Source organism: Erythranthe guttata, chromosome 9 (assembly GCF_056151865.1).
Source record: "Erythranthe guttata isolate IM_541 chromosome 9, IM_541, whole genome shotgun sequence".
In the NCBI taxonomy this organism is placed as follows: Eukaryota; Viridiplantae; Streptophyta; class Magnoliopsida; order Lamiales; family Phrymaceae; genus Erythranthe; species Erythranthe guttata.
This window is the reverse complement of record NC_142541.1, coordinates 14,196,309-14,216,826: the sequence shown is the minus strand read 5'-3', so window position 1 is coordinate 14,216,826 and position 20,518 is coordinate 14,196,309. Positions and strand designations below refer to the sequence as shown.

The 20,518-nt window shown below is 34.7% G+C and overlaps 2 protein-coding genes and 1 long non-coding RNA gene across 3 annotated transcripts; 2 read left to right on the top strand and 1 right to left on the bottom strand.

Annotated features, from left to right (window-relative positions):
• Positions 1-94: 94 nt before the first annotated feature.
• On the top strand, positions 95-6,949 carry LOC105975840 (sister chromatid cohesion protein PDS5 homolog D). Its single transcript, XM_013001077.2, has 14 exons — positions 95-629; positions 741-876; positions 1,958-2,161; positions 2,265-2,449; positions 2,537-2,663; positions 2,754-2,921; positions 4,238-4,780; positions 4,880-4,945; positions 5,266-5,345; positions 5,645-5,696; positions 5,788-5,868; positions 5,969-6,012; positions 6,155-6,226; positions 6,340-6,949. The coding sequence occupies exons 2-14, from the start codon at positions 757-759 to the stop codon at positions 6,512-6,514; spliced, it is 1,917 nt and encodes a 638-aa protein (XP_012856531.2). The 5' UTR covers positions 95-629; positions 741-756; the 3' UTR covers positions 6,515-6,949.
• Positions 6,950-13,263: 6,314 nt separating this feature from the next.
• On the top strand, positions 13,264-13,739 carry LOC148768171 (uncharacterized). The gene is made up of 3 exons (XR_016033481.1): positions 13,264-13,295; positions 13,440-13,511; positions 13,602-13,739. It is a non-coding gene; the product is annotated as an uncharacterized LOC148768171 (long non-coding RNA).
• Positions 13,740-18,427: 4,688 nt separating this feature from the next.
• LOC105975510 (CBL-interacting serine/threonine-protein kinase 25-like) lies at positions 18,428-20,036 on the bottom strand. The gene is made up of 2 exons (XM_088823015.1): positions 18,654-20,036; positions 18,428-18,499 (listed from the first exon to the last, which is right to left on the bottom strand). Exon 1 carries the CDS (start codon positions 19,978-19,980, stop codon positions 18,682-18,684), a length of 1,299 nt encoding a protein of 432 aa, XP_088679141.1. The 5' UTR covers positions 19,981-20,036; the 3' UTR covers positions 18,428-18,499; positions 18,654-18,681.
• Between the last annotated feature and the right edge of the window lie 482 nt (positions 20,037-20,518).

The window sequence follows — 20,518 nt, the reverse complement described above, 5'->3', positions numbered from 1 at the left end:
TCATTATCCAAAAGCACTATAATAAAAAAATAAAAAAATTGACAAAGGGCAATTTGGTCATTTCACAGTATCCAAAAAAGGAATAAATTTGAAGTCCATTGAGTCAGCAGTGAAGACCCCCAAAAGGTAGAGAGAGAGAGAGAGAGAGAGAGAGAGAGAGATATGTTAATAAACACAGAAACAAAAATCCTACTGGAATTATTAGATTTTCTCACACAATTTAATTTGAATTTAATCTGCCCCCATTAAATCACACACACACACGCACACACAAACACGCACAATTTGGTATTTGTTTGACGGAAAAAAGCAGAAAAGGAAAAAAATCTGTAATCTGGGAATCCACGGATTTGAAAAACAAAAATGAGCAGTAATTGATGGAGTGAGGCAAAATCCGGGGTGGAGGTTTAAGAGAGAGGGGGTTGTTGTCTGGTCTGCATGCACGACATTTTGCAACACACCCCTCTTTTGCTCCACCATTACACCATCACCATTGTCTGTTTCCGAGCTTTCAATTTTCAATTTTTTTTTTTTTTTTTTTTTTGTTTTTAAAATCATAAAATTGAACTGCATTTGCATCATAAACCAGTTTTTTTGAGGTCGGCCGTCTTGCTCTTCCGCTGCGGAAGGTGGGAATTTTCAATTTTTTTTTCTTTATTTGGTGTGATTTTTCTGGGGTTTCTGATTTATTTAAATTTTTAATTTTTTTTTGTTGTTGTTGTTTTTGATTAATTGAACAGGTGAATAATCATAGAAATGGGGTCTGGTAGGCGAGATGAATCTTCGCAGAAAGCGATTGAGGGTGAGTTGGTTGATTCTGGGAATAGGCTTTTCAAGCTTCGTTCATCAACCGATGACCTACTCCCCCATGTTGAGGTCAGTGTACACACACACACACACACACACACACACACACACACACATGTGTGTGTGTGTGTGTGTGTTTTTTGTGTGCAGGGCATCTATTTGTGCAAATGCTTATTTGATATGTTAAATCTCAATTTTGATTTACTCATAAAGCTCTACCTTTTTTTTTGTATGATTGTCTTCCATGTCTAAGTAGCCTAATTCTTGTCACATATGTCTGAAATGGCTATTTATTTTTTGTGTGTGTGTGTGTGTGTGTGGCTGTGTGCATACATTTTTGTTGAGGATCTGCACATCAAAAAAGATTGATTATTTTGTCTTTGATATATCTTTTTATGGAGCTTGTCTCTCTGTGTTTGTTATGTGTTTGTTTTGCTTGTCTATCTTTGTGTTTGTTATGTGCAAATTCCGCATTCATTTAGATATTCATGCAATTGAAATTTGAAACCACTGATGTGTGAAATGAGCCATTCTTAAACTACCATTTACTGTATTGATAAATCTTTTGTGTGTGTTTGTGTGTGTGTGTGTGTGTGTGTGTGTGTGTGTGTGTGTGTGTGTGTGTGCATGTATGTTCGGGGTTTGTGATGGTTCAATCTCCATCTCCTTGAAAATGGAACTTATGTGTTGTGGTTGAATTTTGATCACAATTATGCGTTCTCGATTGTTGAATTGTGTGGTTTTGACGTAGTTTATGGTTATTGATATTGATCACGATTTATGGGTTATCTTTTGGTGAAATTGATGGATGTTAAGTTCGGTTTAATTATTCTTTGACAACAAGGATTTTAAGGTCGGTTTATATATCGAAACAAATCTTATTTTGTTCTTTGCATTAATTACCCACTTGAGTATATACTGTTGTATACGCACTGCACTGCATTATACAAAAGCCTTGTTTTGCTGATTATGCATTTCGATTCCCATTTTCTTCGCTGCTGGTCAGTTTTTGACGACTTAAATTGCTTCATAAAATTCATTTGATGTGAAAAAGAGGGATTTGCCTATAAAACCCGATTCTTTATTTTTTACCCCGTAACCTGTTTTCGAGCTAGTTAGATATAATTCGTTTTCTTGTTTGTATTTTCAGAGAGTAGAGAGACTTTTAGCTCAGGTATGGCAAAAGCCTCCTATGTCAACATGTAGGTCACTTCTTCCTCTCATGAAGGCACTCATGACCGATGAAGTGTCGCGCCATCAAAATTTAAATGTCCAAATTGCCCTCGCATCGTGTTTTAACGAGCTCACAAGAATTACTGCTCCAGACCCCCCTTATGATGATGACCTAATGCTGGTACACAGATATGCTCCGTTATTTTTGTTTTTATTTAATTTAATAAATTAGATAAGTATCTGCCCCTCTTACACCATAGTGCTATGTGGTTGCTTTTGAACAGGTATTCTTTCGGTTATATATGATTGCATTTAAGCAGTTGCCATGCGAGACCGGTCCCAACTTCTCTAGGGCTTTGAAAATTCTCGAAACTATGGCGAAGGTGAGATCGTCGCTTATGTTGCTGGACATAGATACAGATGGTTCTCTCATTGTAGAGATGGTCCAACTTTTTCTCGATAACATTAGGTAAATAATTCAAGTACAACATCAATTTCTTTTTCTTCTTTCGATGTAATGTGTATTAATTAAATGAGATTTTTAATTGCATTGAAGGTCCAGTCACCCTTTCGATGTGTTCCAGTACATGGAAATGATAATGACTATGGTGATACAAGAAAGCGACTCAATCTCGAACGACCTTTTGATTCCCCTTCTAGCTAGTGTGAAAATGGAAAACAAGGTAATGATTCTCTTCTTTAATCTCTTGTGATAGATAATACATCACTCGTCTGTGATATATTCTCGTTTTATTTCGTATTTTGTATTTCAGGATGGTTCACCTATTTCATGGGAGTTAGGGAAGAAAATCTTCGAAAATTGTGCGGCCAAACTCCATCGTTGTCTTAGAGAAGCAGTGAGGACAATGAATCTGAAAATCGAGGATTATGCTGAAATAGTTGGTTCGATAATCCACGATGCATCACTTGGGAGAAACATGGTTCGTTCTTTTAAGCGTTCTCTCTTATATTAATTCTGAATTGATTTGTGTTAGGTTCCATTGATTTCTGTTTATTTAAAACTGAATCTGTTTGAGCCATTCTTTTTCAGTTTGTCGGATAATGAATATTTGGATGATAGACGATCAATGTTTTATTCTGTGCTTAACTTAATTATGATGTGCTATTTATATAAGCGTGAATGAGTTGAACGAACTTATTGATGCTATAATATTCTTCTTTGAAAAGTACTAGCTGTTAGTTACATATGGTATTAAGTATTCGTTACAAGACTTTATCAAACATTATAAAACATCTTTCCGTATTCATCAAGTGTTTCGTCATTAACCGAGCTCGCTAAGCATTATAAGACAAAGTCATCGGTCAATGAAATCGAAGCCTAAATACTTGTATATCGATTAATATTTATGGGCCACAACAATATACTAACAGATAAAACAGCTAATGGAAGTCTTATTACCAGCTACTTCATCTACAAGGTTACTCGGTTAGAGAGTAAATAACCTTTTAATGTTGCATGTGAAACTTTTTCATAAATAGGTGCCAATTGAGATTCGAATCTCGTCCAAAGGGATGTCTTATAATTATTGAACATTAAACGACAGACCTCTCTAACAGCTAAAATATTGTGTTGGATTAAAAAAACTTCGAGAAAAAAAATAGATACTTTGTGCTTTTAATTGCTTGAATGATATTTGATGATTTAATCTTGTTATAAATATGTTGCATGAAATTTTCGGACAATATAGCTAACTTTCCTAATATACGAGAACACGTACTTTGCATTTTAAATGAACAAGCTACTTTATTCAATGAGAAGAGTATATTCCCTTTTAATGCATGCGAATGATGGCAATATAACTTTTATCATGTATTGTGTGTTATGTCAAGGTAAGCTAATCTAATAACGGATTTTTCGTGTAAATCTTTATTAGGCGACTTAATGTCGTGTAGATTAGTTTAATCTTTTCAATGTTGAATATTCAAGATCCCGATGATGTCACGATTCACAACATTTAGTTACTTTTATACGTCATGGGGGTATTTCTAATCTTGAAAGTCGGTTTCTTTTACGAGGATATTTTTTTTAACTCAGTCGAAATAAAATGTAACATTTTCTTACCATAACAATATTACTTTAGAGCTAACAATTTCCTGTTTAAATGAATTACGACTACAGACCGAAACATACTATTCCAAAGTTATTTTGCAGTATGTGTTATGCTATATTTATCCAGAATAGCTAAGCAATTAAAAACTAATTCTTTCTCCATTATCATTTGTTTTGTGAAATCAGGTGTCGGAAGAAGTTGCACCAACTGTTGGTGACGTGGCGTCCCCATCAGACGAAGTTCCCAATGCTATTAATGAAGATTCCGATGCTCAAGCGAATAACGACAGTGAAGCAACAGAATCCGACAATGAAAAGTCATCGGAGAAAATAAAGGACAATATAGGTCGAAGGAGAAGGGGCAGAAAACCCAATTCTCTGATAAGACCGGAGGAGGGATATAAAGGATCTTGGATGACAGGTGGCAAGTCCGCTGACTTGTCGTCTGATGGCATCCTAAGTAATTCTTCGGAGAAGAGAAATGATTCTTTTAGTGAAGGAAGTATTCTGAAAAGGGATCAGCCAAAGAAGAAGAAGAGTAAGGACAATGATGTTGAATTTTCGTCAGCGTTGAAAAGGAAAATTTCGCAGAGTAAAGTGGAGAAAGGTCAAAATAGTCAAAAGAAGATAGGTAACGGGGCTATTGCTGGATCTAGTAGTAATGGAGTGGAGAAAGAAGGAGGCAAATACGAGTTATCTCAAGAACAAAATGGGAGGAAAGAAAACAATGTAATCAAACTAATGTCTTTGATTGATATTTGTTTTGATGGCTTCTGTCTCTAGTTCTTCGACTTCTAATTTTTTTTTCTTTTTTTGGGGGAATTGCAGATGGAGGAGTTTTCGATGTCTAAGCCTGCAAAAGCCAAAGGCCCGAGCAAAAATGACAAGGAAAAGGTGCCATCCTATTGTTGTTATATATGGTGTAAATTTGAACTATCTTTTGCAGGTGTGAAAATCGGTCGGATCGGAATTAGCACTTTTTGAAAAAAAATAATTTTTTTTTCGGAAGTGAAAAACTAATTAGATTCTGTTCCAAAAAAATTATCAGAAAAAGTGCAAGTCGGAAATTCGAGAATTGGAATCGATGGAATTCGGAAGATTTCATTTTTTTAGTCACGTAAAATACAAAATGCACAATAATATGGATATTATAAGTGTAATCTTTTGAGATGCGTATTTTAACATTTATTTTGGAATAAATGCTTTGAATTCAGAAGTCAAGAAGACCCCGAGTTGCTTGCGGAGAGGAGTTGGTTAATTTAAGGATACAGGTCTGGTGGCCGATGGACGAAACGTAAGTAATTACGTATCTCATTATTGCTAGTTTGTTTATCTATAATTTATTTTGTTACATTGTCATCTCTGTTCCGGAAATAAATGATTCTGCATGTATGCCTGACTGTTGATGATGCTTACTAATTAGCCTTTTTATTTCCATTTATGATATGTTCGAAATCATGGTTCAAAGTGGATGAATAAGCTTTCTGTATTAATTAGAACGCTTACTTTTGGTAATTAAAGATTTTATTAATTACGCTTTGCGTGAAAATAGCATACTTTTTCGTCTCATATTCGAAGGTGCTTTATATGCAGGTTCTATACCGGCACTGTCAAGGATTTCGATCCTGTGACGAAGAAGCACACGGTACTTAGATGCTTTATTCTTGTTTGTTCATTCTTTTTAATTATCTTCATTTATCCTCTATTTTTCAATTATGCTGCTACTTTACTTGCAGATTCTGTATGATGACGATGAAACCGAAACATTGAACCTCAGAAAAGAAACATGGGAACTTTTTGTCGAGCCGAATACACAAGTAAGATGCTGTCGATTCTTTGTGGTATTTTTCTCTTCTGTATGTTTTTTTTGGTGTTAACTTTTATTTATATGTGTAATTGTGTTACGAAATATTTCAGAAACAAGAAGCTGACGGCCCATCTCTTCCCAAAGAGAGTATCAAGTAAGTTTAATTTAAAAAATATTCTACGTATACTTTTTTTACGTGTGAATAATTCTTCGGTCAATTTTGTATCTTTCGAGACATAATTGGTTTTAATTCAACAAATGAAACGTAAATTGATGTGTTTCATGAACTCGACCAGGACTCGGGAAAAACCCGCAAAAAGGAAAGCGGTCTCGTCAAGAAAAGAAAATGCCACCTCATCATCTAAAAGGTTGGTTTTTTTTTCCTTTCTTTTTTTTCCCCGAAAAAATTGAAATTTCAATGGTAGTCGTAAGTAAGTTTCTTAATGGTAGTCTAATAATGGCGAACGTTTTCTGTTAACAGATCAAAGAGTGAAGATTGCAGTGTCGATAAAAATCCTGCACCTGAAATCATAAATGTGGATGACAATGATGCCTGCGAAACAAATGTCTCGACAAATGATGGAGAGAATCTTGCAAGCAAGGAAGAGTCCGGAACATTCTTGAAGCAAACGGAAGTTACTGCAATTCCCATATGATGCAACGAAGCCCTAAATTCCAAACATACAGAAATCGATTTATCTTGAATTAGCTAGCATAACAAAAAAAAAAAAAAAAAAAAACGAGTATATCATGGCCTCATCTTGACTTGATCCATTCTCTATTAATTTAGGCTATGGTATGAACTTAGTCATCTCGTTTATTTTTGTACGGCATTAAATTATTTTCTTAGGTTTCGAAATACTCGAACGTACGGCTGTATTTGGCCATTTTTTTCTTTTCATTTGCTCTCTTGATACCCGGATTTTGCAGAGTTAGTAAACTTTGAACAAGAAAGTGCTCCTTGTTTTCTGTGTTTTCGGGTTTTTTTTTGCAAGGGCGAAAACGTATTTTTGCTTTGTGATATCCAAGGTTAAAATCCATTGTTTTAGGAATTTTCAGCTGATATATAAATTTTGTGTTTGTAGCTTCAATCTTATGTGTTTTAATAGGTTTTTGCTTATGTCATGCAAAGGAAAAAAAAAATGAAAAATCAGAAGTATTTATTTATTAATTTATTTTGAGACACATTTTCAAACCAAAGGGCCCTTTACTTCACTGAAATCATACATTGGCCCCCTTTACTTTTTTCTTTTTCAGTAAACATTTGATTTTAAAATTATAAATTTAAATTTTGGAATTTTTCTTTTATTTTTTTTGGAAATTAAAATCGATTCGGGGATCAGACTCACTCTCGTAAGTATTCCATTTCCAACAAAAGAAAAAAAAAATTAAAAAATTCAAATATCGGATGTCTTGGAATTTGGGACAAAAATCGAAAATTCAAATATTGGTTTATTTGGAATTCGAAATAAATATTATATTTTCCAAAATCGAAAAATTATTAGGTTTAGATTTAAGGGCATCTTTTGGGCTTGAGGGAATATTTTGACTATTCTTTACATCACCCCTCACTAGCATTTTCAATTTTTCCATGATTATCAATATATATATATGTCTGAAATAAAAATATCTGAAATAAACTTCTTTTTAATCGATACCCGACATCACCAAAGTTAAAGAAAAACAAGGACGATTTGACTTCAAGATAGATTAACTTTATCTTCCTAATATAACTTATCTTCCAAAAAAAGTGGGGCTCAATTATTCTAATTGTAATAATTCAACGGCCTTCGTCGTTTGTGACTATAGTGTGTAGGACCTCATGCGCTACCAAATATCATAAACTAATTGTTGATTGGAAATACCAAAGATCGTAGCTTTATAATGCATTCATCTCACACCGCATGCAAGATATTCGATTGTGGATCGCTTCAAATTCTACACTAGCACTATAATGCAAATTATTATTTTTATCAGTATCCGAAAGGCGTGTTCAATGCATAGTAGCATGATTAACAATTTTTCTGGTCACAAAAATCGACCATTATAAATGCGATTATATACGATCCGATACATTCATTCGTTTCGAGCTCTAAGTTTATTGATTCAAATATATATATATATATATATATATATATATATATATATATATATATATATATATATATATATATATATATCAACCGAATTTGAATTCATAAACACGGAAATTTCAATCGAAAAAGTATTGAGTCATTATTATTGAAGTTGGGGTAAATTACGACCACCCCTGAGCTAAGGTTAAATTACGAAAATCCTCTCGAGTAATAACAACCACCTCCTCAACTATTACACGTCCATCTTTATAGTGTCAAATTCAACAGAATCTTCTAAATTACGTGGAATATTCTCTAGTTTGTAAGTGTTTTGTGCAAAAATGCAGTTTCTGGTGCACCACAATCTGATATTAACAAAGTCAAAAGACACGTCTTATGATCATCTTATTTCAAAATGTGCAGCTCGAATTGGGTAAAACAAGTACAAACTGGAGAATATTATACATTATCTAGAATATTCCACAAAATGTAATACCGTAACAGTGGACGTATAAGAAGATTCATTGTAAAATGGTGATTATAATTATCCAAATATGAAGGATCTTTTCGTAATTTGACATTACCTCGAAGTGACCGTAAGTTACCCTTAAAGTAGCAACAATAATATTAAATGCTATTCAAATGAGCCCATTCTATTGTAATTGGACAGTTCATGTACGATGCAATCACTCGAACTTATCTTTAACTCCAATAATTCAATTTTAAATATGTAGTGCTGAGGAGTATTTGACACTTTGCACCCTTAAATTACATGTCATTGGCTCTTTGCACCATAAAATTAGAAAAATTAGAATGCACCTTCCAATTACTTTTGCTTGGCACTTTACACCCTAATTCATTTTGTTTGCTAGAAAAGTGACCTGCTACCTATTATGTGAAATTTGATTAGGGACAACATATTATTTTTTTCTTTTATTGCTCACAAAATTCCATTTTTTTTATCATTTTTTAAACAAGTACGAGATTATTGTCAATTACATCAATCCAAGAACTAATTTAACCATCTCTTTGTGCCAATGAGATAAACCAACCATTATAATATTCATTTATATATTTTATCTTATCCTTTTAGTTCAATATCTACTCTATAATATTAAATATAATTTTTTTTTTTAGGCATTTCATGTTTTAACCAATTGATGTAACGAAAACAATAAAAGTAAACCCCTTTTTTTATTTACACAAATAACCCTAATATATACATAATTCTCCTTTTAAGTCCATATGAACAAGAAAAAATAAGTTTTATTATCGGTTTAAAATACTATCTAAGTGGTGAAAATTTATGGAATTGCAGATTGCATGACCTTTATTTGCATATACCATATTAACAAACATTAATTTCGAATGTTTGATTTTAATTGAATACGTATTTATTTTAAAATAAATAAAATATAAATTTATTCAAAATTGGAGTAAAGTATGCTCAGACTCTTGATAGAGAACAATAACCATTATAGTTGTTCAACTGGTAACATGTCACTTTTCTAGTCATAAAATGAATTATGGTGCAAAGTGCCAAACAAAATGTAATTGACGAGTGCATTCTGTCATTTTTCCAATTTAATGGTGCAAAGTACCAATGACATATAATTGAAGGGTGCAAAGTGCCAATTATCCAAGTGTTGAGTGTCTGCAACAACGGTTATTCACAGTTAAAGTTTTTTTTTTTTTTTTTTTTGAGAAATTCACAGTTAAAGTAAAGATTAAGAAATTTAGCGATAATTTTTTTTTTCTTCTAAACTTAAAAAAAAAAGTTCATTACAAGGGGAAGTAGGGGAGGGGGATTCGAACCCTAGACCTTTACTCTATTGACAAGGCTATGTACCAACTCATTTAACGGTAGCTGTTTGATAATCAATTATTTAACATCAAAAGACAATAAATAAAATTCTTTTCGATAAATCCAAAATTATATAAAAATAATGACATGAATTATTGATTTCAATTGTAGATTTTTTTTTAATGAGTAAATACAGCCAGTCACATTAATAAAGAAAAAACAAAGAAATAGTCTACAATCGGAAATGCATAATCGCAAAAACAAGAAAGAGGAATAACATTACGAGCAGGGGCGAGTCCACCCTTAAATTACAAAACTTTCCCCATATTATACCTATATATCTATTAAGCCCACCAAATATTTATTAATTAATCCACTCAAAATCTAAATTAATGCAAAAAAATCCCAGTTATTATTAATTAGTCCACTCAAAATTCAAAATTATGCAAAAAAAAACCCCTTTTTCTTCTTTTTTTTTTGATTTTGTCACAAAAAAGTCATAAATTTTTTTTCGAAAAATTAAGCCCACCTTGTATCACATTCCTGAACTCGCCACTAATTACGAGTCCCGATTAACCGAACGAGCCGAATGGACAAGGTTGTCGGAGTTTCTGGACGAGAATCGAAATTTCCATTTAGACCAGAAACTCCGGAACCTAGGGATATAATGCATGGATGAGAACCATGCGGAGGAGCCCAATGGGCAAGGTTGCGAGCATCGGTGTGTGTCGGAGCATCCCGACGAGAATCGAAATTTCCATTTAGATCAAAAGACTCTCCGATCGAAACCTACGGATATAATGCATGGATGATCGAAGCATGCGGAGGACCAGTAAATTTATTTAGCTGGATTCTTGGTATTATATTTAGAGGGCCCCACATTTGCACGAGGAGGCACAAGGTTTTTCAGCCCACAAATTTAACTCCACCTGTTAATCAATTTGACCCGACAATTTTTTGTGGGTCAAATAACGTTGACATTCAAGTTGGCCAATCACTCATTCAAAAGAAATATAGACAATGCCAAATTAGTTGGCTTGTTGGATTAATCCTCTAATGAAAGCAAAATAGTTGACATTATCAATTGTATGTATGTATGTATGTGTGATGGTGGTCAGTTTGACAAGTTTGAGCCAAGCTTGCCACATGAGGACCATTGGTTGCTGGATTTATGGGGCTTAGATGCTTATTGCGCATCGAAGACATGACCTCTTTTGGAAGTTAATAGGAAGAAATGTCGTTTGTACCAAGCTTGCCAAACGATGTCTATGGGATACACGGTAATTAACAGACTTGTCAGCATATCCGAACATGCAAGAAACGATTAATGAGATAGGTAGCGGGCTGAATGAGAGTCGTCAACAAAAAAGGACTCAAATATATTCTACTTGAAGACATAAGAAAAATATGTACGTTAGGATTACTAATTTAGTAATTAATATAAATCTTGACTAATAAATAGATTCTAAAATAAGAATATCCATTAAGAAATTCCCTATATAAACTAATGTAAATATCCAATTAGAGGCACAATTTAACTATCAATATTTTTTTTTATTTTATGAATTATTTCTCTTGATTTATTATTTTTCGGTCATTCGTTTATCTTTGTCGGCCAAAATCCGATGTTAGGGAGCTTTCCAACGATCGAGTATGTAGGGTTCGAAAAAAAATTATTTTTCTAACAATTGTTCCGGATTTCACATTCTTCCTATTAGTGAGTTATTTCAAATTCTACTCATTATAAGTCGTTTCAAATCTATTCATTTCAAATTCTTCAATCCAAACGTTCAAATCGAATCATACATATACCTAAACAGAACATGTTCATGTACTCCATATGAATCTATCACAAATAATATATTTATTAAGATACAAAAAATAGCTAATGTAATAACAACCGTGCTTAAAATTGAAAAAAGAAAAATAAAGCTTCCACAAGCATACAACGGTAAAAGTCGAAGAGTGTAAGTTGGAGTATCGTGTGTCCGTACTAACTTGACGTCTCGAAAGACATTACTTATTATGGAAGACAAGTCGTCATGGTTGCTTTGACCACGAAAGTATGCTACCAATATGTATAGTTTATAACCGCATCCAAATTTACAAACCCGATGAACACCGTCTTCCTCCAGAGTTAGTCCGACGAATTCGGGCATCTTGATTATAAGACAATAAAAAATAAAAAATAAAATAAAAAACCATTTAGCCAAAAAAGGAGTTCAATTATTAACATGCAAGAAATTTCATAATTATTCCCCAAGTTATATACCTTAGTACTATTATCCATAAAGAATGATGTTGACTATCAATCCACTTGTGGACCATTATTGAACTGATTGAACAAACCTTCTCCTAATCTCCACCCAACTTCAACACTATATTCCTATTTTTTTTTTTTTATTTAATCATTAATTTTTTTTTCAAGAATTCCAATGGCAGAATCGAAATTAAGTGGACTCAAAAATTTGTATACATATTTCAACCTATGCAAAAACAATAGTTTTTTACACATACCACACACACAGTAGTACGTGTAGCCACCAAAGAACTTGCTCAATATATAAGTCCAATGAGAGGCTTAAAAAAAAAGTCCCAAGAAAACAAATAAAAATCGGGAAAAATACAGTTTTCGTCCCTCAAGTTTGCATCGATTTCACATTCGGTCCTCCATGTTCACAAAAAACACATTCGATCCCTCATGTTTAACAAAATCATCACTTTTGGACCTATTTGTCAATTTCCTGTTATTAAAACTAACGGAATCAAGCGTGTCCCAATCACCGCCTTGACCAACGGAATAACGTACGGCAAGTGAACAAAATTGTTAAAGTATTGAAACATGAGGGACTAAATGTGAAATCTGTGCAAATGTGAGGGCCGAAAACTGTAATTTCCCAAATAGAAAAATATATACAAAATTTGAACTATCTTCTGCAGGGGTGAAAATCAATTGGATCGTAATTAGCACTTTTAGAAAAAAAAAATCATTTTTTTTTTCGGAAGTGAAAAACTAATTAGATTACGTTCCAAAAAATAATCAGAAAATTTGCAAATTGGAAATTCTGGAATTGGAATCGATGGAATTCGGAAGATTTCATCTTTTTTTAGTCACGTAAAATACAAAATGCACGATAATAAGGATATTATAAGTGTAATCTTTTGCGATGCATGCGTATTTTAACATTTATTTTGGACTAAATGCTTTGAATTCAGAAGTCAAGAAGACCCCGAGTTGCTTGCGGAGACGAGTTGGTTAATTTAAGGATACAAGTCTGGTGGCCGATGGACGAAACGTAAGTAATTACGTATCTCATTCTCAGTAGTTTGTTTATCTATAATCACATCCATCTTATGATATATATATAGACACAAGTTATTTTGCTACATTTGCATCTCTGTTCCGGAAATAAATGATTCTGCTTGTATGTTTGATTGTCAATAATGCTTCCTAATTAGCTTTTCTATTTCCATTTATGACATGTTCGGAATCATGGTTCAAAATGCACGAAGAAGCTTTCTGTAAGACGGCACATCTCTTGCCAAAGAGCTTATCAAGTAAGTTTAATTTAAAAAAAAATACTACGTATACTTTTTTTTACGTGTGAATAATTCTTCGGTCAATTTGTATCTTTCAAGACATAATTGGTTTTAATTCAACAAAATGAAACGTAAATGGACATGTTTCATGAACTCGATCAGGACTCGGGAAAAACCCGCAAAAAGGAAAGCGGTCTCGTCAAGAAAAGAAAATGCCACCTCATCATCTAAAAGGTTGGTTAGCTTTTTCCTTTTTTTTTTTTCTTCCGAAAAAATTGAAATTTCAATGGTAACCTAATAATGGCGAACATTTTGTGTTATCAGATCAAAGAGTGAAGATTGCAGTGTCGATAAAAATCCTGCGCCTGAAATCATAAATGTGGATGACAATGATTCCTGCGAAACAAATGTCTCGACAAATGATGGAGAGAATCTTGCAAGCAAGGAAGAGTCCGGAACATTCTTGAAGCAATTCCCATATGATGCAACCAAGGCCTAAATTCCAAACATACCGAAATCGATTTATCTTGAATTAGCTAGCATAACAAAAAAAAAAAAAAAAAAAAACGAGTATAGCATGGCCTCATCTTGACTTGATCCATTCTCTATTAATTTAGGCTATGGTATGAACTTACTTAGTCATCTCGTTTATTTTTGTACGGCATTAAATTGAGCAGCACAGACCCCCCTGTGTTATTTCTAATTGGCATAAAAGTCCTCGTGATTAAATAATTAGCATAGACCCCCTTATGTTTGATTTTATATAGCACACAGCCCCTTTTATCAGATTTAATTGTTGACTTAAATGAAATGACAAAATTAACCTTGATTTAAAAACACAATTTACTGAAAATTTGATTGAAAATTTGTGAAAAAAAAAAACAAGAAATATATAAGAGTCTTCTGTCTTCCCCGTTGACCCACTCCCACCCCAAAATAATTCTTCTTCAACAATCAGCAAATAAGCCATTTTTGTTGTTCCCCTTCTTCCTTCAATCTTCCACCACCATACCCAACCTCCATTACTTCCACCCGTCGCCGCCGCCGCCCCATACTCTGCCGGTGTTAGCTGTCACCACCATACCCAATTGCCATTACCTCCATCCGCCGCTGCCCCCGCCCCATACTCTGCCCCGTACGCTGCCCCCGTCACCATACCCACCCGCCGCCGCCGCCCATACTCAACATGCTTGTGCCCCTTCTTCGTCGACGGAACTGTGGAATATGTCGCCGGTTGAAGTGGTCGGAGTTTCTCGGGAGAGATGGAACAGAGGAAAGGCAGATTTTAGGAGTGGGGAGTTTTGGTGAGGTACCTTCCAAACATTTTGCCGGAAAAAAAATATATTTGCAAAGGGGCACCATCAGGAAGCATTGTGTGTGTGTGTTTTGCGTGGAAATTGTGGAGAGTTTGACTAGGATGCACGGACTCGCCAAACACTAGGAGAATCCGCGTATCGGACACCCGACTCGCCTGGACTCGCCGGGACACGGCTCCGACACCTTGTCGGGCCGTATCTGAATTTCCATAAAGTGTCGGGTCTGAGTATCGGGCCATTTTGCAATTTTATAAAGTAAGGGGACACTCTTTGAGATGTAATTTCAGCGTTTCTTTTAGTTGAAAGTACGTTTCTTTAGTTTTTTCTCTTTTTTTATTCTCTTTTTTTTTTTTTAAATTAAAATAGACAGCAAATTTTGTCAGAAGACAAATAACACAAGCAAAAGTCGATTCTTCTTCTCTTCTATGCAAAAAATTATATATATATATATATATATATATATATATATATATATATATATATATATATATATATATATATATATATATATATATATATATATATATATATATATATATATATATATATATATTATTTATAATTTATAAATATACCCCTATAATTTTAATAATTATAAATATACCCCTACATTTTTAATATTTACGCGTATCCACCCCGGTGTCCGTATCCTACTTTTTTAGAAATGCCGTATCGCGGTGTCCGTATCCGCGTATCGCGGTGTCCGCGTATCCGTATCCGTGCTACATAGGAGTTTGATTGGGGATGAGATGATTTGGAGAGAGGGTGTTTTAGAAATTGTCAAGGGCTGAACTGAAAATTCTTAAAGCTTCAATTTGGGGTTATGAAAATTTTGGGGCCAATATGTAATTTTCCACTTTTTATTTAAAGGGTATTTATATTTTTTCAGGTCAAAATATGCACCCCAGCTGCACAATGTGCGCGTGCGGAACACTATAAGATGTTAGGGGCCTTATTGGCTTTGACTAACTTTCATAGGGGGGTCCTTGCTAAATTTTTTAATACGAGGGGTTTTTCAGCAATTAGAGATTACACAAGGGTGGTTCTTGCAAAAAACCCGCATTAAATTATTTTCTTAGGTTTCGAAATACTCGAACGTACGGCTGTATTTGGCCATTTTTCTTTTCATTTGCTCTCTCGATACCTGAATTTTTCAGAGTTAGTAAACTTTGAACAAGAAAGTGCTCCTTGTGTGTGTTTTCGGTTTTTTTTTTTTTTTGGCAAGGGCGAAAACGTATTTTTGCTTTGTGGTATTCGAAGATTTGATCCTATGTTTTCGAATTTTCAGGTGATGTATAAAATTTGTCATACTCATCTGTGTTTTGTAGCTCCAATCTTGTGTGTTTTAATAGGCAATTTGCTTTTGGTGATGTATAAAATTTATTAATTTATTTAAAGATATATTATCAAACCAAAAGCTAGGGCCCTTTGCTTCACTGAAATCATACTTTAATCCTAGTGTAATTAGTAATATGTATTAATCATACTTTCTATTGTCCCACCATGCTGGATTAAACAATTCAACGGTCAGGCTTTTATTGCAATTTTTTAGTCATTTGTAACGACAATCTGTAGAAAATCAGGCGCTATCAATTGTTCTATACTCAGTTGGCGGTAGAAAAAACGCAAACCCTAGCTTTATAGTGCATTCATCACACACAAGCGTCAACGTCCACAACATTCGATTGTAGACAATAATGTATCGATCGAAGATTGCTTTCAAATTGTAGACTAGCACGATAATGCAAATTATTATTATTCATTAGTAGAGGGTCCCGAGAGGCGTGTTCAATGCACAGTAGTACGCGACTAAAAATTTTTTGGTCATGTCATATTTGGTCACAAAAATCGACTGCTATAAATGCGATTATATGCGATCAGATTCATTGATTCGTTTTGAGCTCTAAATTTATTGATTCTAATTCTTAGTATATATATATATATATATATATATATATATATATATATATATATATATATATATATATCAACCGAATTTGAGTTCATAAACACGAAATTTTCAATCTAAATAGTATTGAGTAATTCATTATTAAAGTTGCAACAATAATAGATTTAGCCTAATATAAATAACTTGATAAATCCAAAAATTATGTACAAATAAAGACAATGAATTATTGATATATATATATATATTTGAATAATGAATTATTGATTTCAATTGTAGATTCTTCGATATTATATTTAGAGGGGGGACCACATATATGTATGAATGAGGCACAAGGTTTTTCAGCCCACAAATTTAACTCCACCTGTAAATCAATTTGACCCGACATAATTTTGTGGGTCAAATAACGTTGACATTCAAGTCGGCCATCACTTCAAAAATAAAAGAAATGGAATAAACCATTTTTTTAATAATAATTTTATAATTTTTTTAAATAAACCATTTTTAATTCTTTTTTAATTTTATTTTATCGTAATATATTTCGACGATTCCGAATAGAATTGTCAAAAAAGAAATCGATATCTATGAATTGCTGCTAGAGATTTTTTTTGGGAATAATTTCTATGATATATTAACATATAGCACATCTCTTGAAAATGCGTACAATGACGGGACTTGATTTTGGCGATTTTTAGACATTAGATCGATAACAAAAGTGTCTATGTCAAAAAACAAAAAAAGAAAAAAAAAGATATTGATAGTGCCAAATTAGTTAATAACTTGTTGGATTAATCCTCTAATGAAAGCAAAATAGTTGACATTATCAAATGCTATATATGTGTGACGGTGATGAGTTCGATAAGGTTGAGCCAAACTTCTCACATCGGGACCATTTATAGATTCTAGATGCTCAGTATGCGCATCGAAGATACGATCTTTTTAGAAGTTCACCGGAAGAAAATGTCGTTAGTACCAAGCTCGCCAAACAATGCCTCTGAGATACACGGTTAACAAATTCGCCAATACATTCGAACATGCAAGAGACGATTCATAGGCTAGGTAGTGAACTGATAGTCGTCGGAAAAGGTAGACTCAAAAATATTCTCCTTAAACATATAAAAAAATATTATGTAAGTTATGATTAAAAACTTAGCAATCAATATAAATCTTGACTAATAAATAGATTCTAAAATAGGAATATCCATTAAGAATATCCCTATATAAACAAATGTAAAGATCTTATTAGAGCCACGATTTAACTATCAACAATTTTTTTTACGAATTCGTTCTCTCTCTCTCTTTTCATTATTTTTCGGTCATTTGTTTATCTTCGTCAGCCCAAAATCCGACGCTAGGTGAGCTTTCCGATGATCAAGTGAGGGTTCGGAAAAAGGTCATCTTGATTATAAGAAAATAAAAAATAAAAAAATCATTTGGCCAGAAAAGGAGTTTGATTATTGACATGCAAGAAATTTGATAATTATTTCCCAAGATATATACCTTAGTACCATTGTCCATAAAGAATGATGTTGACTATCAATCCACTTGTGGACCATTATTCAACAAATTGAACAAACCTTCTCCAAATCTCCACCCAACTTCAACACTATATTCCTATTTTATTTTATTTATTTAATCATTATTTAAAAAAAAAGATTTCAAGAATTCCAAGGGCAGAATCGAAATTAAGTGGACTCAAAAATTTCTACACACATTACAATCCATGCAAAAACTGAAAAACAAACAATATTTTTTTTACACACACCACACATACAGTACGTGTAGGCATAGCCACCAAAGAACTTGTTCAAAATATAAGTCCAATGAGAGGCTTAAATAAAACAGTCCCAACAAAACAAATAAAAATTGGGAATAAATATTTTTTCCCTCAAGTTTGCATCGATTTCATATTCGGTTCCTCGTGTTAAAAAAATTCAACACTTTTAGTCCTTTACTTCAATTTCTCGTCAAAACTAACGGAATCAAGCGTGTGTCCATCACTGCATTAACCAACGAAATAACGGTAAACTGGCTGAAGTGACCAAAATTGTTAAAAGTATTATTGAAACATGAACGACTAAATATGAAATTAGTGCAAAACTGAGGGACGAAAACTGCAAATTCCCCCAATAAAAAATATATACAAAATTTTACGTAGTAAGGTGAAATGACGAAATTAGCCCTAGCTCTCCCCCCCTTGCCAGCTCCACACAATGTCCTTCAACGCCGGCCGGACACCCTCGTCGCAAAACTTCACGTACTCGAGCGTGTCTCCGGCGGATTTGGAGAACTCCACCACCGCCACCTCCGGCGCCACCTCGAAAACCTCCGCCGTCACCGCCAATTTCCCCTTCCTCCCCTCCGAAACCCCCTCCAATCTCACCTTATAGTAGTCCTTGCTCGACAAAACCCTAAAATTCACCTTCTTCGCCACTGATTCAATTTTCGCCACAATCGCAGGAGCAGAGCATCTCGATGTGAACAGAGCGCTCGATTTCCTCCGGTTCTCGAACAGGCCCGACAAATCGAATCCCGACGACATCGACGATATGAACTCGAACGCGTTGTAGAACGGCGGCGGGGATGAAGATTTGGACCGGAGGATATCCTCGTGAACCGGCGGCGAAAAGGGGATCTGAGCCGGGAGGCCTTTTCTGAACCAGGGTAGTTTCGTAATTTCCGGGACCGTGATTCTTTTATCCGGGTCGGTAACAAGTATCCTGGAGATTAATTTCTTAGCTTCGAATGGAAACCATGGCGGAAAACTGAATTCCGCTTTGAAGATTTTGGTGTACATTTTCATGATGTTTTCGTGTTGGAATGGCAGAAAACCTGACAACAGAACGTAGAGGATGACGCCGCAGGACCATATGTCGGCCTTTGCGCCGTCGTACCCCTTCTTCCGGAGGACCTCCGGCGCGACGTACGCCGGGGTGCCGCAGCGCGTGTGGAGGAGGCCGTCGAGGCTGAGGTGCTCGGGGAGGGCGGAGAGGCCGAAGTCGGAGACTTTGAGGTCTCCGTTCTCGTCGAGGAGGAGATTCTCCGGCTTGAGGTCGCGGTGGGAGACGCCGCGGCTGTGGCAGAAGTCCACCGCGCCGACGAGCTGCTGGAAGTACTTCCTGGCGGAATCCTCGCGGAGCTTCCCCCGGGCGATCTTGGAGAAGAGCTCGCCGCCCTTGGCGTACTCCATGGCGAAGAAGATCTTCTTCTTTGTGGCCAACACTTCTTTGATCTCCACCACGTTCGGGTGGCGGACGAGGCGCATGACGGCGATCTCGCGCTCGATTTGATCCATCAATCCTTCTTTTTTCACCTGATCTTTGCTGATCACTTTGATCGCGACGCTCTCGGAAGTTTCGATGTTCCGCGCATGGTACACCTTCGCGAAGGTGCCTTTCCCTAGAAGCCGGCCGATTTCGTATTTTCCGAAGATTACGCTCCTGGCGGCCGCGGCGTGGTGGTTTTCCGGCTGCTCTTCCATTTATATATGAATTGGATTGGTTGGTATATATATATATATATGGTTTTGGGAGTAATTAACCAATCGATTTTTGAGGGTTTTGGAAGATTATGGAAAATTAGTTACTCCACTGCATTGGCGGTTGTTTGAGGCTGGCGGCGGCGGAGGAATTTAGTAGCCGTTTTGAGAGGAGATTTTTGTGATTATGTCACAGGATTTTGGTGGTGGTCTAGAAAATATAGTGAGTTAGTGTGTGTGTGTGAGAGAGAGATTTATAATGTCAACTTGTGATTGGTGAACATAGTTTTTGTGTAATCAGGGAGCCAATTGTAAGAAATAAATATCTGGGAATTTAATATTCAGAATTTTTTTGTTAATGCAATGCAATTATCAAAGTGGGACACGTTAAATATATATTAATATCCTACGGCCCTAAATGCACCAAATTATTAATATATATATTTTAATAATCTGGAGTGATAATATTTATTAATAATATAATGGGAGTACCAATTTGGTGGGGTTAATATTAATAATAATTAAGCAAAATACTTTGTCA

Bases quoted from the DNA above. Each gene is read 5' to 3' on its own strand.
- LOC105975840 (XM_013001077.2), top strand. From the start codon at position 757: ATGGGGTCTGGTAGGCGAGATGAATCTTCGCAGAAAGCGATTGAGGGT. The intron at 5,346-5,644 runs GTAAGTAATTAC...CTTTATATGCAG, and splicing joins TGGTGGCCGATGGACGAAAC to GTTCTATACCGGCACTGTCA. The intron at 5,869-5,968 runs GTAAGATGCTGT...GAAATATTTCAG, and splicing joins TTGTCGAGCCGAATACACAA to AAACAAGAAGCTGACGGCCC.
- LOC105975510 (XM_088823015.1), bottom strand. From the start codon at position 19,980: ATGGAAGAGCAGCCGGAAAACCACCACGCCGCGGCCGCCAGGAGCGTA.